This window comes from Caretta caretta, chromosome 10 (assembly GCF_965140235.1).
Source record: "Caretta caretta isolate rCarCar2 chromosome 10, rCarCar1.hap1, whole genome shotgun sequence".
NCBI classification, from domain to species: domain Eukaryota; kingdom Metazoa; phylum Chordata; order Testudines; family Cheloniidae; genus Caretta; species Caretta caretta.
In genome coordinates this window covers 64,754,008-64,779,990 of record NC_134215.1, presented here as the reverse complement: position 1 = coordinate 64,779,990, position 25,983 = coordinate 64,754,008, and the positions used below count along the sequence as shown (strand labels likewise).

At 40.5% G+C, this 25,983-nt stretch overlaps 1 protein-coding gene and 1 long non-coding RNA gene across 7 annotated transcripts in view; one reads left to right on the top strand and one right to left on the bottom strand.

Moving 5' to 3' along the window:
• LOC125643459 (uncharacterized) overlaps window positions 1-19,811 on the top strand; it is a 38,637-nt gene extending 18,826 nt beyond the window's left edge. The window contains exon 5 of the long non-coding RNA XR_012670247.1: window positions 19,340-19,811. This is a non-coding gene — a long non-coding RNA (uncharacterized LOC125643459). The remainder of the gene's footprint in view (window positions 1-19,339) is intronic.
• The window catches only part of SLC12A1 (solute carrier family 12 member 1), a 68,479-nt gene that overhangs the window by 13,420 nt on the left and 29,076 nt on the right, over window positions 1-25,983 (bottom strand). For 5 of the 6 annotated variants that reach the window (XM_075133103.1, XM_075133102.1, XM_075133106.1 and 2 more), the window contains 14 exons: window positions 25,374-25,458; window positions 22,708-22,859; window positions 21,935-22,042; window positions 21,263-21,386; window positions 19,580-19,681; window positions 17,158-17,313; window positions 13,901-14,000; window positions 13,698-13,809; window positions 11,564-11,704; window positions 9,145-9,251; window positions 7,855-7,937; window positions 4,521-4,664; window positions 636-767; window positions 63-174 (listed from right to left, as the gene is read on the bottom strand). In XM_075133103.1, coding sequence (XP_074989204.1) covers window positions 63-174; window positions 636-767; window positions 4,521-4,664; window positions 7,855-7,937; window positions 9,145-9,251; window positions 11,564-11,704; window positions 13,698-13,809; window positions 13,901-14,000; window positions 17,158-17,313; window positions 19,580-19,681; window positions 21,263-21,386; window positions 21,935-22,042; window positions 22,708-22,859; window positions 25,374-25,458 — 1,658 coding nt within the window. The remainder of the gene's footprint in view (window positions 1-62; window positions 175-635; window positions 768-4,520; window positions 4,665-7,854; window positions 7,938-9,144; window positions 9,252-11,563; window positions 11,705-13,697; window positions 13,810-13,900; window positions 14,001-17,157; window positions 17,314-19,579; window positions 19,682-21,262; window positions 21,387-21,934; window positions 22,043-22,707; window positions 22,860-25,373; window positions 25,459-25,983) is intronic. The other variant, XM_075133104.1, reaches the window with a different exon arrangement.

The following is a 25,983-nucleotide window of genomic DNA, read 5'->3' as shown; positions in this document are numbered from 1 at the left end:
AACTAATATTCATAAGCAATCAAAACATTTTAAACAGTAGTGGGGAAAATAGTTAAATTTACGCTAGTTTTTCATCTTCGATCCGGTTGATCTTTCCTCCAGTGAAGATCCTTAATTTACAATCCTTCCACTTTTTCCTCATAGTCAGAATATAGGGAATTAGGAGTGTTAAACCTGGATAAACATATAAACCACAGCGAGATCAAATGAGTATCTTGTGTGGTAAAAATCATAGGCGCCAACTCCGTGAGTGCTCAGGCGCTGGAGTACCCATGGGGAAAAAATAGCTGTTCGGTGTGGGCAGGAGGCAGTGGGTTGAGGGGGTGGAGCGGGGGCAGGAAGAGGCGGAGCAAGGGTGGAGCCTTCGGGGAAGGGGCAAAATGGGGGCGGGGCCTCAGGGGAGAGCGGGGTTGGAGCACCCACCCAGAAAAATGAAAGTCTTTGCTTGTGATAAAAATAAAGCCTTCTCCTTTACTTCGTAGTGACATATACAAATTTATCGTAAAATATTTAAGCCATGTAAAAAATAACCTACATAATGTAAGTGTTATCACTTTATATAAATCCCCAAGTATGCATTCATATTTGGCAACATAAAAATCTTTCTCCCTATGGTGTCCTTTTGAATCTCTTACCTCCATCATCAAACAGCCACCAAACATCAATTGTTCCTTTCCCTTGTTTCTTTTTAAACTGATTGCTGGCTTCTAGCAGCCTCTGATTGAATTCACCCACATGCATAGACTGGATTGTGTTAATGCTGCTGTCTGAAATGAGAAAGAAAACTGTGTATCTTCTTTTCTTTTGAGAACTGAAACAAAGCAACTTTCTGATAAATCTGCTTTCAGGAAACAAGGAGGAAAAAACCCCCATCATCTGGGTGAAATTTTTCTTCTTCCTGTTTCTTTTTGGGAATTGGAACCCTTTGGACAAAATAATGCAATGTCTCGTAGGGAATCAAAAATGAGTAGTGAAATTTTGTCTAATCTCAAAATAGTTTATATTATCTTTTACATTAAACAAAGAATATATGCTTGTTTTTAAATGTGGGATTATAAAGCAATGAATTGATTTCAGATCACGGCATAAGGTGGTATTTTATTCACCATTAATTATTATGTAGATAATGTATTGAAATGATTCAGGTCCCAAACCTACAAACATTTATGCATGTGCTTAAATGTATTCACATAAGTAAAACCAAAAAACCTCACAAAACATTAGGAGACATCTTCATTGACATAGTGAAAGCGTTCAGTTCGGTATCTCACAAAGGCATGGTATGGTGCTTTCTGTCAGTGAGGGGTATCACATGTGATATGACTTCTGTTTGATTGTCACCGCATGAGCTTGGTTTGACTTGCATACTTAAAGTCAGCATGTGCGTAAATGCTTACAGGATGTGTGTTTTAGTGTCCTTTTGGGGCATGCTTTCAGTTATATCTGTTGGAGGTACATGGACTATCTTGGTAACATGATTCTTAGGCCTCAATCCTGAAAACCCTTACTGCACAAATAGATCATCTTCTGAACCTTAATGTGTCAGCACACACAACTTCCATAGGTACCAACTGGAACTGCAGTGCATAAGCAAATTTGCTCTTGTGTTAGTTTTTATGATATCGGGACCTTACTGCATCAAATTATAAGAGCTGTAAAAGGGAGCAGGTTTCTGTGGATGAGATAACCTATTCTAAAATGGGTATCATTGAAACATATAGGAACTGTTTTGAAAAATGTAAGGAATAACCTTTTTTTTTACCTTTTATATTACAGACATATTAATGTTTTGCAAAATATTGAATCTTCCATAAAATATATTATAGGGCTTGCTAAAGGGAGATGTGAACAACTAAGTAGATACAGAGAAGGTTGAGGTGGGGCAAAGACCTAAAGACCTTCTGGGCAATTTCTCCATGTATACAAGCCCTAAGGGTGGGAGGAAAATTTAAGCATGGGACATATATAACGCCCTAGAAGATTCATAGATTCATAGATATTTAGGCCAGAAGGGACCATTATGATCATCTAGTCTGACCTCCTGCACAATGCAGGCCACAGAATTTCACCCACCACTCCTAAAAAAGACCTCACACCTATATCTGTGCTATTGAAGTCCTCAAATTGTAGTTTGAAGACCTCAAGGAGCAGAGAATCCTCCAGCAAGTGACCCGTGCCCCATGCTACAGAGGAAGGCGAAAAACCTCCAGGGCCTTCCAATCTGCCCTGGAGGAAAATTCCTTCGTGTTAATTTAAAAATAGGATTTGCTTCTTATTGCAGTGCTGGTTCTGTCTAAAAATGTCTATATACTAACAATATTTTTCCCATTCCATTATTCTTTGAAGCCAGTGACTTTATTACAGTTACCTTCCAGTGATTTCAAAGAGACAGTGTCAGAGCAATATTTAAAGTGGAGCAGACAGGCTTCTTTATAGGTTTTGCTCTGATGTATTAGGTTCAGAAGATGCTTTGTGCAGTCTTCGAGTGTTCCCAGAGTTTTGACAAGATAATTCTAAAACAATTATCAGCTTTCCTGTGTGGTATGGCATCTATGTTGGAAGTTCTAACAACTCCAGGGAGAATATATTTATTAACAAAATGGGAAGACAGGAATATTTACTAATATAATGTATTTTCATATTTCTGTTTGAAAAGCGTTCAGAGAAAAAGTGTGCAATATGTATTTCCTATTAGAGCTGATGAGAAAATAGAAATCCCTTTCTTAAAAGGGCAGTTTCTGTCAAAATTATTTTCCAGTGCAAAATTCCCAACCAGCTCTATTTTCTTTCTGAACTGACCAGAAAAGAGAGGCTGAAGCATGTTAGATTTTGTAGCATTTGTTACGAGAGGACATTCTGTTCTAACATGCAAAATTAACTGAGCACTGACAACTAAAGAATTGATCACATTTTCTGCTATTAGTCTGTGATAACTTCTTGCTATCACTGGGAGTTGAGTATATAGATAGACCATAGTTTCTGTAGTAGAAAATTCAAAAAAATATTTTTATGAATGCAAAAATGGTTTTGGTTGGGTCATTATCATACCCTAACAATTGTGAAATGAGAATTTTAATTCGGTGAACCTTTACCTGTAGATTTACTATATTTCTCTTTTGGGTTTGTTTACATCCCATATAAATTTTAATAGTCTAGATCCTACCACACTATACTACTTACAGTCCATTTTATTTGTTTCATAACATGTTATACATTTGCTTTCAGTGCTTATGCATACATTGGTTCACTCCTTTAGTATGATAGTGTACCCACAACATAGAACTGTGGCCATTTTTATAACATATTTTTTCATCCACACATTGTGGGTTTTGTGTACAATAGAGAATTTGAGTTTGATTGTTCCCTGAATTCTGTGCACAGTTCAACATTTTTATAAAATTTCAGAAAAATGACCCCAATATAAGAAAATAACTTGATCTGTGTTTGTGCAAACATTTAGTATCCATACCCAATTTTATCAATTAGATAAAAAGTAAAAAACCAAAGCCATGAATTTCATCTGAAAAATGACAAAAGAAATTAATTCTGTCATATCAGGTAACATCTTGTACTAGCATAGATCACTATATACCTATTACATAGTTATCTCAACTAATATATTGTGACAGGGTCAGGCCAGATGGCTACAGGAGAGTGATAGAAGGCAGATATATTAGCCCCAGATTAAGTAGGTCCCTTTCCCCTGGGTAAGGTAACAGGGAAGGTCCCAGAACAATCAGGAACCTTCTGAAGACAATTAGGACAGGTTGATTAGAACACCTGCAGCCAATCAAGAAGCTGCTAGAATCAATTAAGGCAGACTAATAGAGCACCTGGGTTTTAAAAAGGAGCTCTCTTCAGTTTGTGGTGTGCGTGTGAGGAGTTGGGAGCAAGAGGCACTAGGAGCTGAGAGTGAGAACGCGGAGTGTTGGAGGACTGAGGTGTACCAGCATTATCAGACACCAGGAGGAAGGTCCTATGGTGAGGATAAAGAAGGTGTTGGGAGGAGGCCATGGGGAAGTAGTCCAGGGAGTTGTAGCTGTCGCACAGCTGTTCCAGGAGGCACTCTAGACAGCTGCATTCCACAGGGCCCTGGGCTGGAACCCAGAATAGAGGACAGGCCCGGGTTCCCCCCAAAATCCTCCCAACTCCTGGTCAGACACAGGAGGAGTTGACCTGGACTGTGAATTCAGAAAAACGGCCAAGCTGAGGGCTGCTGTGGAGCTCCAAGGCGAGCAAATCCACCAATAAGCACAAGACCCACCAAGGCAGCGCAGGAACTTTGTCACAATATTTATGTTCGGGGGCGGGGGGGAATGTAGTACCAGAACCCAAGTCCACAGCATTCTGCTAATCCATTAGCACATTTCCCTAATGTGTTGTCTGGATTAAATGGCAGCTCCACTAGCTAAAGTCAAAGGACATCATTGTACCTTAGAAGCTTTTCTCTAGAATGAAGGTATAGCTGTGTATCAGTGAAAGTGTTATAAAATGTCCTTTTATGTCATTTACAAGCTTACCTTTTTTGGTTACACGCTTGGTAATATTGAGCTTTCTGGCTTTGCCAAACAATCCACAGATACCACGACTTTCTTCTTCAAATTCATTGTCTTTAATGGTAGCTTCTAGCGCCAGCCTCTCCTGCTCTAACTTCTCTAATTCCTCTGTTAATTGAAAGCAACACTGGAAACTAGTAACACAATAATTTACAGTTTAAATTAAACTGTTGATGGTAATAACATTGAGAGTTATAATTATCTGTTATGATTCTTAGTATACACTGTAAAAATATTGGGATATGGACAATTTTTGTGAAATGATTTTCCTAGTAGGTGTCAGGAAACTCAATATGTGAAAGCTCTAGTTCAGGGTGGACCATACTCATCCATAGAGATTGCATTGTTATCAAGTGTTACTCTGTTGCTCTCTATCTTTAGTTTGCTAGTCCACCAGATCAGAAATAGCAGTATCACTGTACTTTATAGTAAGATAATACTTTGGTTTGTTTTTTCTTTCAAGGATATCAAAGCATTTTATAAAAGCTGATTTTGTCCAAACTGGGAAACCAAGGCACAGAAGTAGTAAGTGATTTGCCCCATGTGTCACACTGAGTTATAGAGTTTAAGGCCAGAAGGGACGACCAAATCATCTAGTGTTACCTCCTGTATATCACACACCACCACCCAGCATCTGCACGCTAAACCCAACAACCGAAATTAGACCAAAGTATTACAGCCCACAGGAAACTAGACTTTTACGTGCCAGAGGCAGAGAATACGAGGGGCTGAGTGAGGTCACTAACTAAGGTCCCAGTGCACAGTCCTCTGAAGTGAATGGAGTCTTCTCATTCACTTCAGTAGGCTGTGGATCAGACTCTAAATTGTGAACATGATCCAGTTGCCTAATTCTCAGTCCCCTTCAGTAATCACAAGAGCAGACTGCCTCCTATTTTGAGATGCTCATAAATATTTGAGTACTTACACTGAATATGTGACCACCGTATATATTGAAAATATTACAGTACTTTATCTTGTGTTGATGCATTTTGAAATGCTTGCTGCAGAGACAGAAGAGTCCGCTAAACTATTCTGTATATGTAATATAAAAAATCCCTTCTGTCTTGGAGAAAATGAGCTTTTCTCCAAGGAAAAGTGGCATCCACTGCTATTGAATTTATTATGGTGAGGTAGTAGTTAATATGATGTAAGCACTAGTTCGTAGTAAGCTTTTTTAATAAGGAATGTTGTTTTCTTTGGAGTGAGATATGGTATCTTCCCTGGCTGATAAATTACCTGTGTATATATATAAAATCATCTGCGGCCATTAGAGTTTATTAGCTCTGTTGGTGCTCTGAATTGCTAAAAAAAATTTTAAATTAGACTCCAGCATAATAGCATAGTGCCTATGTTTATTAGGACATGATGATAACCACTGACATACACTTACTCAAAACTAAAGATTCAGTTATTCTTTTAAACATAATGATGTAGTGAATCTAATAGAACACAGTGTTTCTTTTCCCACTTCCTAGCCTAATGTGTTTGTATGTTAAATATCATCCGCTTCAAAGGAGTTCTCATTGTTGACTTTTTTAGGGTCAATTGTAATTTCTAGTTGTATTTCTATTTCTTTGACAATTTGCACCTTGATAAACTAAAGTAAATGTTCAGAATTGATATTTATCACTATTACATTGGAGTCTTATAGAATGTGTTTTCCCAGAGAGGTTTAAAATAGGAGTCAGTGCTTGACTGTTTCCCAGTCAAATAATCAAAGTGTTAGGGATATCAACAGGGAAGTCCGCAGAGGCTGATTTGGAATTTAACAGTGTGTTTGAAAGTGGAGTGCTCATCTGCTCAAGTTTTTTAAAAGGAAGTTCTGGAACTTTTTATGCTTAAAGATCTTAAAGGTGACTTGCTGTTGGGTTTAACAAAATTAGCTTGCCCACTAAGGAATGGGCTTTAGTTTTGTGATTACTTGCATAGAAGATTCTGCTATTCCATGTCTCCTTTGGGTATAAATGACTGCATTTTGGTATGTGTACCAACAGGATACTACAAGGAGAAATGAGAGAGGCAAAATTCCAGCAGGTGGCAGCAAAGAGTCATCATTCTGTTTTATGATTAACTCGTATACCTATTTTTGTATTAGATTTAGTCCACTTCATGTACAGTAGAAAAAGAAAAATACTTCATTTTGTGTACAGTGGCTTAATTGCCATAGCTCAGTTGCATGTTTCTCCTGCAGTGGACTAACTCTCAGTGGGACAGTAATTCTATTGCAGTCCTGAGGGTTCTTCTGGTGGGGTTTCATTTGGTATTCTCCTTTCTAAGTGTCCTTGGGAGGCAGTGAGATGCCTACAAACCCTACACATCCCAAGGATGAAAAGAGAAAGTGATGGCAACTGTGTGGATCCAGGAAACCCCCATACTAGAAGAACCCCGGCACTCCATGTCCACTAGAACTATGCACTGTCCCCTTTGGAAAGGGGAATTGCAGCTGCAATGGGGACTTGGTGCTCCATATAGATGCACTAACTTTGTGTGGATTTTGCAGGTGAAATCTACTGTGACACAGAGTAGCACAGACAGGGTTTAGAGAGTGGTAGCTCCCACAAGTCCCAGCAATGTCAGTCTTGGAGAGCTGCCCTATAGAGTCTCCAAGAGCAGGGAGGGAACATACATTGGAGCCACCCGTCACCCTAGTTGTGCCTGATTTTACTACTTCAATCCATGCCAAGGAGGGGGTGTCTTGGGACCCCAGTTCTGTGAAGCAGTGTGCAGGACCTCTGATCAGTTCTAAGGCCCACCCTTGAAGGCCTTTCTCAGGGCAATACGTGCATTTACTTCTGTGGGAGCTCTGCCACAGTACGGATATTGGCCAGGACTACATGCTTACAAGTAAGAGGCAGTAGGTAGCTGTGTTGCCCCAGGAGAAGGACAGGAACCAGACTGTGATTCTGAGAGTGACAGCCTCATCCCTTGGACCAGGGGGATTCGACAAGTAATCTGTGCCAGAGTTTTGCTGACACAACCTCCTTCTCCCTTTGGGCAGGTGTCTGAAACTGTTTTTAGCTCTTTATTTTGGAATGACTAGATTTCAAGCTGACAGTGGACCTTTAATTTTTTTTCACTAACATGGAGAAAATGGTGTGATGCTCCAGCATTTACACATATTTTATTGGTTCTCAGCTTCTGGATATCTTACATTATTAAGCTGTAGGTTAACAAGTCATTGAGCAGGACTACAGTGGATTGATATGTTTGGAAACCAATAGGAAAATGATAGTTTAAAAAACAAGCATACCTTAATAATAGAAGTTAAGTGCAATTCCATTATTCCATCACTACATACCTTGAACCTGGAGGACTTGAGATATATCAAATCCTTGGCTAATTCTGACAATAACCACGCCAAGCTCAAAATCAAATGCATCACTGAAAACAAAAATAAAATGATTATGGGCACTTTCTCACCAGTGGTATTGTAGTTAAAAAAAAAAAAAAAGTGGATAAGCTAACCCAAACTAAACTCCATATTCCTCAAATGACAAGTGGGTAAACTCCATTTACCGCATTTACCCTTATCTACACTACTGCCTTACCCTGTACGTGTCACTGCCTAACTTAATGACATTCAGAGAAATGTTAATGCTTGGTATGAAGCATTGTGGGCCACACACTGCCCTGCAATGGCTAAGTCTACCAGAGGTGAAATGTGGCCAAAACTAAGCAAATGTGAATTTGCAGGGTTCCAGTGACTCTTCCTCTCAAGACAAAGGAGTTGGTGCTTGTGAGAAACGGAGAGGTTGTCCCCGAGGTGGACCTTCCTCTCACAATTGCCTCTAAGCTCCCCCTTGTCAGCTTCTTTAGTTGTTGTGCCACCCTTGAGTGGCTCCTCCATGATAGTGCCCCATTCCATCCCTTCTGAGCATCAGGAGACATGGAGTGGGTTTTACTGCTGGCTGAGGTTTTACTGTTTGGCAGTGTGCTGGGAGGGAGGGGGAGGAGGCGGGGAAGAGGCAGGTCCGGGATTTGGGGGAGAGGGCGGAGTTGGGGCAGGGACTTTGGGGAAGGGGTGGGAAGAGGTGGGGCGGGCCCACATGGAACTGGTAGAGTGGGGGTGGGGCCTGGGGCCAGAGGTAGGGTCGAGCACCCAGGGGGAAGTGGGGAAGTTGGTGCCTATGTTCCATAGTGCTTTGGGCCTACAGGGAGAATGCCAGTGTTCTCTCTTATCCACCAAGCATTTATTTGGAGTTAATTTTTCCCCATCTCAGTCCACAGAAAAGAAGAAAATGTAGTCCTACAAAACTGAGAACTGTGCAGCTTTCTTATGCAGCTTTGTCAAAGCACCTCTACTGTGTCAGTGATAGGCCAGGTGTTGCCTGATGTGCCACAGTGGGGGTGATTTTGTCTTCTAAACATACATCCTTTAGGAACTAGGTTGAGCATATTTTCATTCATGAGCCTAGAGGGAGATGGAACTCAGATCTCCAGAGGTGAAAGGCTAGAGCACCAGCTGAGCTAGCTTTTTATACTTTCAGTTTTACTTACTAGAAATATTTTACATTATTTTTTCTTTTTAGAAATGCAAAATACTTTGAGTCCACAGAAAATATGATGATGAAACTGAACCATAACTTACTGTATAACACCCATGTAGTTTTCAATTTGCACAGCAGATGCATCCCGCCAGTCTGTTTTAAATCCCAGCACCAAGGTATTTGGTCTCATCCTACCCAAACCTGAAGCCTAGTGATATTAAAATACTGCATGAAAAGGTGCAAACACACCAGCTGTTGCTGTAAATGAGAAGTAATGGCAAAAGATAACTGAAGTAATGTTCTGGAGATTCTTAAGATTTGATTGCATTTTGTGAATGTCCTTCATGCCTGTACCCAAGCAGAAAGTAGAAAGATTAGGTCTACATTATTCCGGTCATACAAGGTTTTTAGATGAAATAAATGTAGTTTTGCTAATTTAACATTCATTTGCATTTCTTCTGACATGCTCTCATGAAAATGGTTCAGTAACTTAAAACCAAGAGCCAGTTCATGCTGCTGTTTGTGTGCTCATTCTACCTAACAGCATTAAGCTTCTGTCTGGCTTGTAACATAAAGTAAATAAACTAGGTCTTGAAGTCCCTTTAAGGATTTGAAGCACTCAGAGGGAGGAGTAGTGGCAGTCCTTTGTTAAAAACAAATTCTTTACTTTAGTTTAGGAGTTCTAGCCATCCCCGAGGAGATGATCCAAAAGTAGCTGAGTACACCTTATATGTAAATAATAATTTGGAAATATGCAGGAAGAATAGGCAATTTGGCAAGATGTAACATCAGACCAGGCTTCTTCCAATGTTCAAAGCAGGTTTTAGGTAGAGATGGGTCTGAGTGCTAAAAGTTGGATCCAAATTTAAGAGGGGACCAGATCTAGATTCAAGCTTCCCCATGGTTCCAGTTAATCTAATTTGATTAAGTATGAGTGCAGACTAAAAAATGCAATATGTTAGGAACATTTTCTTAGAATACACAAATATATTAGCTCTTGAGGTATTGCATTTGCATATTTTTATTGCTAACAACAGGGAAATGGATAGAGCTATGGGAAAATTGTTTTTGTGAGTTGTACTGACACATTCATATTGTACACATTTAAATGAATAGCTTGTCTGCAAAACAATTTCATACTGATTTCTCCAGGATACTCTATTGGTGGTATGGCCACCTTCCCAAACTGCTGAAAGGGAAGTGTTTATTTGCACTCATGTACTTGATTTTGATCGGTTTCAGAGTAACAGCCGTGTTAGTCTGTATTCGCAAAAAGAAAAGGAGTACTTGTGGCACCTTAGAGACTGACCAATTTATTTGAGCATGAGCTTTCGTGAGCTACAGCTCACTTCATCGGATGCATACTGTGGAAACTGCAGAAGACATTATATACACAGAGACCATGATATAATGTCTTCTGCAGTTTCCACAATATGCATCCGATGAAGTGAGCTGTAGCTCACGAAAGCTCATGCTCAAATAAATTGGTTAGTCTCTAAGGTGCCACAAGTACTCCTTTTCTTTTTTGATTTTGATCATGGCATTTTAAAAGAGATGGAAGAAGAAAAGATCATCAGGAATAATGGTTCTTAGAAACAACAAAAAGAACTGCTGCTTGGCAAGCTGTTTTGTTTTAAATCCCAGCATTTAAAACTCAAGATACTCCTCATTGAGCTTTAATACAACAGAAAAATGTACTGTATTAACATATTGCTATATTAATACATCATCTCACTCACCTCTGCTGTCCATTCAGCAAACATGATAAAACCCATAATATGCTACCAGTGGGTAGCTGTTACCAGAGAACTGACAAAAAGTCTTTTGCGTGTCCATGCTCTTGTGGTGAGGTTGACAGGATGTTTTGCACATGAGAATGGTGGGATTCTTTCCCTGTGCCTCGAGACATACATGTTTATACATGTGCATGTGAAAGAGAGGGAAATGGGGAATCTAAAAGTGGTACCAGTTTAGACTCTGACAATGCTATCTTCAGTGAAGTTAGGTTAATTTTAATGGTCTGTTTATAAGAAAGCTGGAATATGTTTGAAGTGATAGGAAAATGTTTCAGGCAGTGAGTTTTTATTATTTGAGATGGGCTTCACTGTGTTTGCAAAATTAATATATATAAAACGATAAATATTTCCTGTGATATGAAATACAAAAACATTCTCAAATGTCTAATATACTGCATACCAGCAACAAGAACTCATTTGCAGTGCACTAAGTGCAGGCACAGCCGTTTGTATGGTGCCCTAAAGGCACCTCTACTTTCATAATAGGGCCTCATGCATTTAGGATAGAATCAGCCAGCTTTGTTTCTCAGTTCCATAGCCTAGAACCAAATCTGTTCATGAAGTAGACTATACTACAAAGAGAGGTATCCTCAGGACACCCTCTACATTTTTAACATATTATCCCTTATATACAAGACCTTTTAACAAGTAAACAGTAATGCTTGACGTACAGGGAAGCGTTGATGTAATACTCTTGTACGCATTTTGTAAATAAAAAGCTTACTTGAAGGAGACTTTTGACTCCATCTCTAAAGCTGTCAGCTGCCACCGCAGCGTAAAATGCTTTTCTTTTGTTCTTTGTAAGCCAGGCCTGCTTTTTTGCCATGCCACTGTTCATCTCTTTAACACACAGCTTGCGCGGTCCCTGTAGGATACAATAAAATATTAGTAAGAAGACTTTGTTTTATACATCGCACTGTGATTTTGAAGGACTTACCTAGTCTGCTGTATGGGGGAATGGACGGAGTCAGAAAAATACATTTCCAAAAAGAGTCCATGGAGATTCAATGCTTGTAAAAGAACCGTGCTGGTAACATAATTCACATTCTGTTCAAGAGGACCAAGGCTGTTAATGCTACTTAAATATAGTGATTCTGACAGAAAGAAAGACTACTCTGAATTGTAACATCTTAGAACAATATTGTGATGAAGTATCTCTGAGCGAACAAACTCCCTACCTGACTTGACTGCATAAGCAGCCCTACAGAAGGCTCAACAGATCTTAAGCAGTCATTAAATGCCTATCTTCTGACAGTAAGGGCAAACTAGACCTTAACAAACTGGACACACAAACTCCTTTGTTACTGTGTCTTTCCAGTGATCATCTGATAGCTTAATTGGGAAAAATCCAACAGTTACAATATTTGTAGGCATTATGGGATTCCCACTGACAGCACATAGCAGTTTTTATCACCAGGTTATTTCTGCAGTTATACAAATCACAGTGGTTCATTGTGTCACACTTTTATTACCCACTAAACTAAATTTAGCTGAAATTGTTAGAGAAGAAAAAACAACAAAAATGCTTGCGCTAGCACAACCAACTTGTGTTGTTTTATAGGCAGAAATGAAATCTCCTAACACTACATGAAAACCAGTAATAATACAGGAAGATGCCTAATAAGAAAACTTGCTGAAGCCATGTTGAAGCGAAGTTGTCTAGTCTGTACCCACGGACATTAATGGGAAGCTCCCATTAACTTCAGTGATGCAGTATCAGGGCCACATACTCGTATAGGACTTGTCTACATAGTGTGCTAGTCCTCACTAGAGAGGTGTAAATTCTCATGCTCACTACATGTTGCATACTAACTGCCCCATGTGGCACCTGCTGCCGTGAACTATAAGTTCCCTGGTGTAATACTGCTTGAAATGGGATCACATTAACATGCACCAGGGAACTTTCGGGGTGCAGTGGCAGGGTCCACATGGGCCAATTGTTGCACAACACACTAGTGTGTACTAGAATTTACACCCCTCTAGTGCAGACTAAGGCACCATGCAGAGAAGCCCAAAGACTTGTTTGGGTTGGAAGGGAGCTTATCTAGGTCTTGTAGTCCACCTTTCTGCATTTTGGTAGCATTGATTTAATAATTACTTCAGTAACACGAGGAAAGGGATGCATTAACTGGACTTGACTAGCTCTAACAAGGGTAATTCCATAATCCCTTTTGTAGCTTGTTCCACGATTCAGTTTTTATTACAGTTAAAAAAGTTTGTCCTACATTTAAACTACACTTTTCACTGCTGCAATATAAGCTCATTATTGAAATGATCCCTATCATCTTTACTGCATCTTTTCCATGCACATAGTTGTAGCTACTCATATAATAACAAAAAGGTGTACTTAGGTAGCTCCTTTCTTCATAAGATTTTGGAGCAGAATCCCTTTCTCCCAAAAGCTTGATGAGTATTGCTATTATCATATATATGGGGAAACTGAGGCACTGAGCGACAAAGGTCAACATAGCAAATCAGTGGCAGAGCTGAGACCTTGGGTATTTTGACTCCAGTGCTCTGTTCCCAAAATCATCGTGCCTCCTTGTCCCCGCACTTTCTCTAGCCTCAGTGTATCCAATTTTTTAAATCTTTCCTTGTAACTCTAATTTTTCCAAACCTCCTCTCATTTTTGGTTGGTCTACTATGAACTCTGAGACACGTCTCAATGAGGCATTAGCGAGCAGGCTCCAAATCAGTTGACAGCCTTTTTGTCAAGGCGCATGGCAAAATTCATTGACATGTTCTACTCCTCAGCATCAGTGGGAGCATTGTGTGCCAAATGAGTGGAGAATGGAGCTCTGCAGTGCACACCGGAGAATTTTGCTTTTAATTTTTAGGTTCACATACATAGACCCTACCGTATATACTTGGCAGCAGATGCAGAGACCGTTGTTCTTTGTGAATGAATGTGTGATGTCTAACAGAGCAGGTCTTGTCATGGGTCCTCCTGTTAATACTATGCACTGAGGTCTGGAGGAAGGAAAAAAAGGGTTACATTTAACTGGGAATCTATCTATCTAACTCCAGACTGAGCCACTCACTATTTCCCTGCAAACCTTACCTGAAGTTTTTCACATGATCTTCTACAGCAGTTAATTCCAGTGCACTGTCTAGTGCATTAACATAGTAAAGAGCCTGTGCAGATGAGCCCCAATTTACCTCTGTGTATGACAAAGAAAAACATTGCATATTAAACCATGTTTTTTTCTAAGTGGTATAACAGATGTCAGCATCGTCTTCTCAATGAGCCATAGCACACTGTATTCTATCATGCTCTCCGCCACATAAATGTTTGGGGAAGAGGGGGCATGATGCAAATACAAACATACAAATAAATCCTGCCTCATTCTTTGTTTGAAAAGCGTAGGGAATGTTCTTCCTCTGCTTAAGAGATGTTTTGCTCTCTGTTCCATTAACTCTCTTCCCTTCTCCCGCGTATCAAATGGACACCCCTGAATAAAGAAGTTGCATTTGATGTGATATTTCAGCAGAGGCAATGAAGCTGTTAGGAAGGCACATTACTAGCTCCAATGAGTTAAAAACCACATGCTTTCAAAGAAGAAAATTGAAGGTACGCTTTCTCACTTACTGAGACATGCCAGTCAACCACAAGCTTGTTTGCCTTGCTATCGAACGCATACTGTTGCAACCTCTTTATAGTGCATGGTGTCTGAGAAACAAAGAATACTGCCATGGTAAAGGAACCCTTGTATAACAATATAACATGCCATTGTCCTTTCTCCCTTCTCCTAACAGCCAACCCTTTGGATCCCCTCACCCTTCACGGGTGTGCACTGGGCATGACAATAATCCCGCTCTATTCTGGGACTAGGCTTCAGTAAGGATCCAAGTGGCAGCTCTGCATGCAAAACTCCTGGGGCTTCCTGGCACAGCTGCTGAACTCCTAATTCATATAAGGTCTTGAGGGATGCAAGAGGACAAGACGTACCTGTTCACCCCTAGACCAGTGGAAGAAAAGAAAGGAAACAGTAGTGCTCCAAGATCCTAAACATAGGATCCAAGATTTGGAGAGAGCAGAAGCTGTGTATATTGTGCCTCCTGGCAAGGTAGCCCATCAATGTTACCTAAGAGTGATTCTAAGAGCAGAAAGTAGAAGCAAGTACTAGGAGTGCATCAAAATATCTGAAATAAGATGGGGGTCAGTCCTGGGCTTGTGGCGGGGGAGAGGGCATGGAATGTTACCTTCCAAGTCAAACCTAAGGGTTGGTTCATTGTAACCCCTGCAGACTGAATGCCCTGGGCTCAGTTCATGAACCAAACTCTGCAGGGATTACACAGTCCTGCAAGTGGTCTAAGTCAGGTATCCTAGTTATGGGTATGCTATAAAAATCTAGCTCTATTTCCCAGCTGTTTTCTAAGATACTCAAGACTGTTGGTCTAGCAGAATGTGATCATTCAGCTGTATGTAATTACTTTCCAAAAGCCACATCTTTTTGCTGCTGATATCCTTGTTTCACACTTTTACTGATGTTTGGCTGAAGGAATCAGACTGGAAATAAATTATTTCTAAATTCTGTTGTCATGCCTGTGTAAATGGGAAGTAACACCAGTTACGCCAGTGTAGAACCAGCATTATATGCAACTTTTAAAATTCTGAATATGGCCTTTTTGATTTTTTCCCCCCCCAAGGTAGGAAAGAATGTCTCACCTTTCTGAGTATCACTCAGCTGCCAGTAAAGAATGTAACATCTCATATGAGTAGTTAGTAGAAGTGCTCCTCTCCTGGTGGGAGGGAGAGAGAGTTTCTGTGCAAATGTATTAGCTGGGAAGCTTGTTGCTTTTTCAGTCTGAGAGAGTGTCTTCACTGCAGAGTTAGCCCCAGTGATTGGAATCCAGGTCTGAGCACCTGGTTGGTCTTGCCTGCGTGTGAACAGCCACAGAGCAAAGCCCTGCCTGAGTTACTCTGTTCTCTTTGGTTCTGCCTTTTCCTGTGCATGTCACTAGGACTTCTGGGGGGCATAGTCTGTGGTTCTTTGTATTGCAGTAAGCTGAGCTGGTCTAGGATTCTTTCCTGGTATTTGTTCATCCTTGTAGGCATTGGAGGACTATCAGCACTCCAGTGATATAGCCTACATCCTCATTGGAAAGTGGGTGGGTAACCAACCTGAGTGAAAGAGGAACCTAGACTGTAACCCACGCCCAGGTTGAAAGCACCACAAACTCTGGTGAGAGGGTCTTGTGTGTGACAGCAAGAAGGTGGTGGTGGTGGTTAGGGCAACACTAAGGTAATTAGCCTAGTTAACTCTGCTGTGAAGAAATACCCTGAAATTAGTGACCATTCTGATTTAAGACTCCAAATAGGGGTGTAGTAGATGAGCCACTTCTGGATTAAAAAGCTGAAAGAACAGCTTTGTTCCTTTGCACAGGTGAGTCTGCTAAGACCAGCTGAGTTAGACTGCTTGTTGCAAAAGCCTGATAAGGAGGTGTGCCTTTGGGGGTAGAAAGGAGCTGTTTCCTAAAAATCTCCCTCAGAAGTTTCTCCCCAGAGGTGGTTCTAGCATAAGATGGGGCTGGTTGAGAGGACTAGATGAAAGCTGTAGCCTGAAAGGAAGGATTAGACTTTTGATCTAGGAATGGGTAACAGAGTTCATACCTCCTAAGAGCTGGAGTTTGTGATTAGGGTATCTCCTTTCTGCTTCCAAGAAGGCTGGATTAAATGTGCCATAGGGAAAGGACCTTTATTAGGGCGCCATGTTTTGGAAATTTTAAAGTAGTATTCTTGTGATTTCTTAGTTATACATTTTTATACCCATGTGTCCCAAATTCTCTACTACTTTTGGGCCTTTTCTGCACACAAAAGTTACATTGGTTTAACTTGAATCAGAAGTTACATTGGTTTAATGAAACTCATGCAAACCTCTCTGTGAATACTCTAATACCTGTTTATGCTAAGTTTATATCAATTCAGATTACACCTGTATATAAGCCAGATTCAAATTGATTTCAGAGCATCTACACACGAATGTACATCTGCTTAACTGAATTGGTTTTAAATCATATCTTAAGTTAAACTGGTGCAACTTTGTGTATGAACTAGGCCTTGGGTTATCCTTGGGCTGCTTGTAATATCCACAATACAATGAGGTTTTGCCTTAAGAAATCTGTAGAATGGGATTTCTCTGTTATTCATTGTGTGCTGTCCATAGTGCCTGGGGCCTCCAGTCCTCCTTATGGCAGAAGTTATGTTGAAAAAGGAATGACCATAGGGCCTAGGCAGTAGCCTTAGGAATGACTACAATGACCTCAATTAACTGCATATCATGAACAAAAAATAATAAACAACTTTTCCAGTCTCACCTGGCTTCTTGTATGTCACATAAATATAGAGGAAGAGCTCAATGGCATATGTGATGAGAGCTGCCCACCAGTTGATGACAAACATGACACCACAGCACAGCATGGCTCCAAAAAGTGACACCCACATGTTGTAATACTTGAATGCAGGTCTCCAGCCTATTTAAATGAGAATCAGAAAAATCAGAGATGGAAAAGGTGGAAGGTATATTCACACTGCCTGCAGATAGAAATGATTGTGCTGTAAAAGGGCTCTCGTAAGTATTTGATATAGTTTTGTATGCAAAAGGATGAAGACTGTGTTGAGACCTCTTGGATATTCAGACCGCTGGGGTCTCTGAAGTCTCTCCCCCTAGCTATTGCAGGATTGTTCCCTACAGTACCTCTTCAATGGCTTTGTCCAGTTGGTTTTAAACAGTCAGTGCATTTACATGCTTTTGCCAAATCATAGATTACAGAATCAGAACTGAAAATGAATTTTTCCATAACTGCAGGTAATAGGTTATTGTCTCCTTTTTGATGCATTTATATAACTCTCATTAATGTTAATGGGAATTATGCTCCAAGAGGAGAATATATCTCAATATTGTAAGTGCTCCTGCCTTTTAAACTTAGAAATCATTTGGGATCACTGAAAAAAAAATTGCAATTGACTTTAAAAAGGTATTATTCCTACTGCTCTTGAGCTGTGATATTGAATACTTCCCCTGCTAGCAATTAAAATGATGAGTCAAAGGATGAACATCCATGGTTTGTGGGTCTCTACCAGGTGTTCTTCAGAACAGATTCTTTGGCGAGGGAAAAACACTGAAGGTGTAAGGAGGTCCCCAGTACCCTAACATGGATCACAATAATAATGATGGAATGAGAAGGCACCACTGTGAAGAAATTTACTGTCCTGTAGTCTTGCAATTAGGAACATCTATCACTGTGAATTGACAGGAGCCAAAGGAAACAAGGAAAATAAGGAGAAAAAATTGCTATAGTTTTATATGAAATGTTAAGTAGTTACAGAATCATGACTGATGCACACATGAAGAGCACAAAGGTAATTTGTACTGAGCTCTATGCAGCACAGAGCAGATCTGCATTTGTTCAGCTCTGTAGATAATTAGCAGAAGTGCTTATTTTTTCTGCCCTCTGAACAACTGGCAGCATGCAGACATGTGGGAAGGGACTTGATATATATGTTTATGCCGCCACTGTGGCTTCTTTCACACTGGAAATAGAGTGTATGTCTCTACTGTTTGAAATTAATAATTGATTTGCAGCAGCGGAAAATTGCCTTTACTGTTGGTCAAAAGGGGCATCGTTCAGATTATTCTCCTTATTTTTGGCTGTCAACCTTTCATTCATGAAAATAAAGAGGATTACTCTGACCGTGGTGCTGCAAATACACCTGGATGCTCCCCTGTTGCATATACCTGGAGAGAGGCCCTTCATCCTCTTCTCTCTCCTCCCCTGCCCAGGACTTGCAATGGTATAGACTAGTCAGGGGTCAGAGCTCAGACCAAAACATTAAGCAGAGACCTCATGGATCCCAGTCATCCATTTGGAGGGACTCTCTGCAATTTCTCTACAACACTTCTAATAGCTATGGCAGGCCCACCATCAATGCTGCCACTGTTTTGTTGGTTCATTGCTGCTCTATGTAACCCACTATAGGGGCTGCGATTTCCAATAATAGTCTTACTATTATTAATAACTTACTACAAAATGCACTGCAGAGCTTCTGCATTTATTGGGGAGAAGATCATGCTACTTGATGTGGCTTCTTCCCTCCCCACATTCCTGGCTTACCCACTTTCCCCCAGTGGCTGATAGGCCACATGGAGTTTTGCAAAGGGGTCGGTGGAAGTGACTGTGTAGCTGGGAAAGCATCTCGTGGCAGCTTTGCATCTCGTGGCATTGTTCTGCTCCCTTCCGTACTGTGCAGTTGCAGGGAGCATAAAGCTATATATTTCCAGAGCCAAATTACAGTTTGAGAGAGAGCCATTAGTCTTAACTTGAAGAGATAAGTCACAGTCTTCAGTGGGAGCATGGTCAGGCTGCACATTGTATATCTTATTTGTTTGCAGTGTTGTTGTAGCCACGTTGGTCCCAGGATATGAGAGAGACAAGGTGGGTGAGCTAATATCTTCTGTCAGACATTTTATTTTATCTTGTATTTATTATTTCTCTTCAGGTCTGGGAAAGAAGAGCTCTGTGGAGCTCGAACGCTTCTCTCTTTCTGCAGCAGACGTTGGTGCAATAAAAGATATGACCTCGCCCCTCCCCCCCCGTCTCTATCATATAACTTACTCATTTTATAGATGCTGGAACTTTTGCTGGACAGCAGCTAAATGTTAAGTTGCCCTTTTTATGCTATTTTGATATCACAAACTGTGATGCCTACAATCAGTTCATAGTGGGCCCTAAAACTAACCTGGAGATTTTGCATATGATGCATGAAAACAGGAGAAGTTAATAAGCGCGTATGAAGCCAGGAAAAAGTTGGAGATGATGGGAGCAATGGTGTTCAGTTCAGCTGCAAGAAAGAAGCATAAGTATGTACATATATATATCATCTTACCATATGTTCCATTCTATGCATCCGAAGAAGTGGGCTGTAGCCCACAAAAGCTTATGCTCAAATAAATGTGTTAGTCTCTAAGGTGCCACAAGTACTCCTGTTCTTTTTTTGGATACAGACTAACATGGCTGCTACTTTGAAACCTTAGATTTCATGTGCATGTCTTTCTGATGGCTTTGGGGTTAGACAGCTGTTTCCTCAAAATGCACTAATACTTGGATATTGGAGAAGTTCAAGTTACACCTGCAAAACCTGGGTAACTTTCCAGAGGGGGCTAATTTAGGGCCAGATTGTGAAACCCTTACTCAGATTGGGTACTACCTGACTCTACAAATGATATAAGTGACTTTAATGACGCTACTTGTGATGTAAGGGACTATTCAATGGAAAGGCATCACAATCTGTCCTTTAATTTTGGTTTAAGTTTTTTTAAAATGTAATTGAGCGGATGATGCACTTCGTAAAAGCAAAAGGGTGATGGTGAATTTATTTTCTTTGCTTTTTAAGAGGCATTCTGAAACAACACGTCACACACTTGAATTTGAAGTCTTATGAAAAATTAACTTCAAAAATTCCAGACATCCAAAACTGCTGCTAATAATGATCAAATAAGTACTAGAAAGCAATAGCGGGAATCTCCAAGGACCAGTGCTGTGAGCTTGTGTTGAAGTCAGTGGGAATTTTCAGTGTGAAAGGTTTGCAAATCAGTTTGGTTTGTATAATACTTAAAAGAGATTTGAAATGAATGCCAAATGGAAAGTGTATGAAGAAGTGTCTTAAGTGTCCGTGCTGGATTTCCTACTGTGATGAGCATGTATCTCTCCTATTGAAATCAACTGGACCTGTGGGTGCTTAGCTCCTTTGAAAATAACAACATAATGGCAGTAATAACCAACTGTCATAGTTCACTTATGTTTCCTGTTCACATTATGGGCCTGATCCTACTTCATCTGAGATAAACAAATTTTTGCCATTGCTTTCAGTGGGAAAATCAAGCCCCATACATTTTCTGATTCTACAATTTCAGTATTACCTCTGCTTCTCACTATAACTTAATACTAGCATCTCTGGAGTGGATGTTAATGTCTCACCTATTCCTTGTACAGCAAACATTTCATCAATGGATTCAGTTAAGATTCTTTTGCCCTGAGTGTTTTTTTTAAGGATTTGATAGAAGGTGGTCAATGGCCAAAATAATAAATGTTCTGGCCTTGAGCCATAGTTAGGTGGGTCAAGAGTAATGTGTGGCCAGAACTAGCTCAACCATTGGTTGGTGAGCACACCAATTAGCATCTATGCTGAGTGTTTGATGAATGATTTAAGAACAGGATGCATTAATAACCTGTAGCAATCTAAAATGCATTCTGCACTCATTGCACTTTTTACTTTCTTGCAAAATGAAATGAATTAAAAACACATTAAATTAAATGCCAAGATGGAGTGGGATTGAATAGTAGATATTTTTATGAAAATGAATTTAAATTCTCAGTTATTTGTTTCTAAATTATAGCAGGCAATTGGAACATATATACAAACCAATCAGAATGAATGCCATAGCAATAATGAAAGTAAGAACATATCCTCGGAGTGGTTCATTGTTCTTCCCATATCCTTTAGCGAAAAAGTGGAGTGCTTTGTAGATGTTATCCTTGCAAAGAGCCTGGGAGATAAATCAGAATTTAATAGCACTTTTTGCATTAGAAAAAGTTATTTCATTCTAGGGAAAGTTGACCCAAAATGACACCATGCTCTAGTAAGAAATAATTGTATCTATCTCAGGTATTTCAAAGATGTTTATCATCATGGTATCTAAGCACTGAAGTAAGGTGATAATCAACCCCCTAGAGTACAATAGCTAAATAAAATCAGTGATGCTTAACACTCGCTCTTTCTGATACAAACACTTACCAGATAAGTCTCACAAGACCCATGAGAGGTAGCTAAATGGGGGAAACTGAGGCACAAATTAGTGACTTGTCTAAATCACACAGCAAGTCTGTAGCAGAGCTGGGATTTAAATGCAGGAACCCCACAGCTCTTGCCTCTGAATCCCATGCTCAGATCAGTAGGCCATGCCTCTTTCTGTAGTAAAATAATAAGACCTTTCTAAAATATTTTATATCACTGCTGGTAAGAACATACAGTTCAACTAATTACATATCTTGGGAGCAAAGTAGGGTAGAAGGAAATTAATGCTCTTTATTGTACCTGGAAAACCTTGGGTGCACTGACAAGTGAGGCTAGAGCTGACGAGAGGGTCGCAGAAAAGATTCCTGCAGTGATTAGAGGACCAAAGCCAGAAACCATGCTCATAACCTTTGGAAGCAACAAAAGTAAAGAACTGTCAGGCTCGCGAATAGGATACACTGATCCATCATAGCTATTTATATGGTCCCAATTACCAGAGTACCTTAGCACCTCATCTGTATTTATTGGCAAAATCCCCTGTGAGGTCAGGAAATAACATTCTCAGTTTACAGTTTGGAAACTGAGGCCCAGAAAGACTAAGAGCCAAATCTTTAAAGGTATGTAGATGCCTAACTCCCATTACAATCAGCATAAAACCTTAACCATGACCTCAGCAACTTTAAGGCAACATAACTTCTCAAATGTATGGAAAGTGTGGCAGTCAGGTGTGCTGATTTCTTGATATAAAAGCAGCTAAGGTCACTTAAGGCTTTTTGCTAGAGTGTCAGTTTCATGATGCAGGGGCATGGACTGCTTTTTAGTATCTTCTGGAGTGTTGGAAAGAGCTCTTGAGTGTTGTAGGCAATGTGAAAGTGGCAAGCAATGCAGGAGACTTATCTCTTTGTAGCTTATTTCTATGGTTTTCAGATTTTGAGTTAGGGGCGTGTGTCTTGATGCAGCCTTAACTGTCAGTAAACAAAGTTTGTGGGTTTATATATGTGTGTGTATCGTGGTGTGTGTGCGCTTGTATCATTTATGATTTTGCATATTATATAAATAAAACACTTTAAAACCTGGAAATTGTTCATCAGCCCATAACGACATTCCTGGGCTTTACAGCTGGAAAAGTCATAGCCAAGGGTACAGGCAGAGGATCCATTACAGTTCATTCCAGATACAACTGTGTCATTGGTGTTCCCAGTAGCATCACGTACAACACACGCAGCTGGGGAAACAACAGCATGTGATTATTTCCCTTTCTTTTGACAACAGAAGAATGTGCCCCCCATACTTTGGAGCTTAGCTGCATGGACTATGTACAAATGGCTGCTTCTATCCCACAGAGTATTGCTTTTCAGTAGGGTAAGTTCACTTCTCTGGATTGTGAACTTGGGCCAGTGGAGGAGAGGGGGACTGCCTTACTCATGGGAGTGGAACACTAGGTACTTTGGAGATCAGCAGAAAATTATCTGAATTAACTCGGAATTGATGTAGTGAAGTAAATGTTCCATCTATGGCCCCTTCTAAAACTACCAGTATTCAAAAACAATCATGTTGCCAAACAGTTTAGGGTCTGAGCATACATTTCTTGTCTAACCAAGATTCCCACTGGCTTCATAGGTTCAGATCCTCAGCTGCTGTAAATCATTGTAGCTCCATTTAAGTCAATAGAGTTGTACTGATTTACCTGGGCTGAGAATTTGATCCAAAGTCTCTTTGTTACTAATGATATTTATGTTCACTCTCTTTTTGTTTGTAACCCCAGAAGAAGGAAGAAACACATTCGGGCTTGGCTACACTTGCGAGTTACAGCGCAATAAAGGAGCCCGGGCGCACTAGCTCATTACCCATACACACTGGCAAGGCACGTAGAGCGCTCTGACTCCATGGCTACAGCGCTGCTGGTACTCCACCCCAGCGAGTGGAATAACATTTGCTGCACCCTTGCTGGAGCACCACGGTGCCACTGTGAACGAGGTGTTGCTTTACTATGCTCTGATCAGCCTCTAGAAACATCCCATAATCCCCTTAAGTCAAGTGGCCACTCTTGTCATTGTTTGGAATCGGCTGCAGGAATGCGGAAATGCCCTTTGAAAGTTCCGTTTCTGTCAGCCAGCTGCTTATCTGCTCCTAGACAAAGCAAGCCATTAGTGTGGAATGCTGTGTGTGAGAGAGAGAGAGGCGGGGGGGAGGCCGAGGAGGGTCTGCTGCTGTCTGAACTTACAAGACAGCATCCTGACATGCTCTCAGCACCCCAAAAACCCACTCTCTCTCCCCACACATATACACAACACACTTCTAGTCACACTCCACCCCACCCCACCCCCATTTGAAAAGCACGTTGCAGCCACTTGCATGCTGGGATAGCTGCCCATAATGCACCGCTCCCAATGCCGCTGCAAGTGCCGCAAATGTGGCCACGCCAGTGCGCTTGAAGCTGTCAGTGTGGACAGACTGCAGCGCTTTCCCTACTGCGCTCTATGAAGGCTGGTTTAACTCAAAGCGCTCTACATCGGCAAGTGTAGCCATGCCCGAAGTGAACTTATGGAGCTCTGATCTCAACAGCTTTAGCTGCTAATGTGTAAGTTAATACAGTTTTTTCAAACATACCCAAACAAAAATGGTTTAAGGATCGCAAAATACCATTACATATGTAGCAAACCGATCTACAGACTGAACAGAAATGACCACATCCACCTCTGAAATGTAGCCCCCTCTGGTGTTGAAGTGCAGCAACTGCTTAACAGAACAGAGCCCCATTACACAGGTTTAAAGCAGACTTCATTTTCTGAATTCTGAAACTGAAATTGCAGGGGGAATGCAGGTATACAGAATGCAGTTACCAGAGTTTGAATATGGCTAGGGCAACAGCACATCTACTTTTGCATAAAGTACCAACACCCAAAAAGTTGGAAGCCCTTTACTTTTCTCTCTCCTTTGAAAGGAAGTTTCCCACAGAGCCCTAGTACATGTTAGGGCACATATTCAGAGGGGAAGAGTGCCACTTACTAATTGTTTCTTGCAGCATTGTTAAAGTGGAAAGAGACCTTTATTTCTTGATCAAAGATTTATTGCACCCTTTGTAATGAGAATTTAATTGAATGTTTGTCTTACACAGAGGATGCCTGCAGTGCAAGCCTGTGTTCTACCCTGTGTTTGTTTTGTTGAACTGTCATTTCCAAACTCCAGTGCCATGGGGCACCTTGTGGCCTAACATTTCTTCTTTAGGGAATTAATTGATTTATCCTGTCTTGAAATGTGAAGACTCAGAGTTTGCATGTAACTCTGACACTTGTGTGTGCAGTAATGTCAGCAGGAGAGCAGCTGGAGGCCACTTGGAGAACTTTCATGTGAAAGAGGAGCAAAATCATGAGCAGTTTGATTTGTGGTAATTCTCCTACCCTTTACTACCAAACTAGTTTGTTCTTAAGTACTGTACATGGATGGTCTTTGTTGCTAAATCATTTGGCATTGTGGAGTTTCTTTATAATGTGTAAAGAATCTCTCTACCCATATGTAAGCACACATATGCTCAAATTCTACCCAGATGCCACATAGAGATTTTTGTTTTTGCTGAATGGTTTGTTTTGTTTTTTAAATACTATAAAGCCGAAAGAGCTGTCTTACTACATAGCAAATCCTCCAGATCAAAAGTAATGATGAGGTTGAGGATGCGTATAGAGCTCTAAAACTACTTAACTATATTAATTGTGACACAAAACAGATGTTCACTACTTACCTACACATATTGCAACTCCTAGATAGGCAACAGATGTAATCAGAATGGCCAACATTGTTCCTTTGGGTATAGCAGCTTGTGGATCCTTAAAAATTGTAATTGCAAAAATTGATGTGAGTCCTTTATGTATTTGTAAATTAAGAGTGTGTACTGTGATTATTTACAAGTTAGCAAGTTTTGGTGCTGCCACTTTGTGATATTTTTAAATAAAATATTTTAGGGAGGGAGAAATTGTTACCCATTAGATCTGTACAAGGAACTCACTCTCCAGCATGGGGATGGAGTCAGATACTTCTGTGGCACCATCCCCCTCCCCTGAATGCTGCAAAGGAGGCACTGCAGAACTCCATTTAGGGCAGTGCCACACTGTGAGACTCCCTAGCTGTACATTTAGGGGAACTTTAAGTCCCCTTTGCACTAACATAACAGTGGCCCTTAGTCTCCTGCTTTAAGCACTCACCCAAACCATTGTACAATTCAATTAGCCAGTAAGATTAGGGGAAATAGTCATTTTGAAAGAAAGGACACTACTATTACTGTTGGAAACTCATAATCCCCAGTTATGTCCGAAGTGAGCTCCTACCTTTCAGGTTGCTTTTACTTTTACATT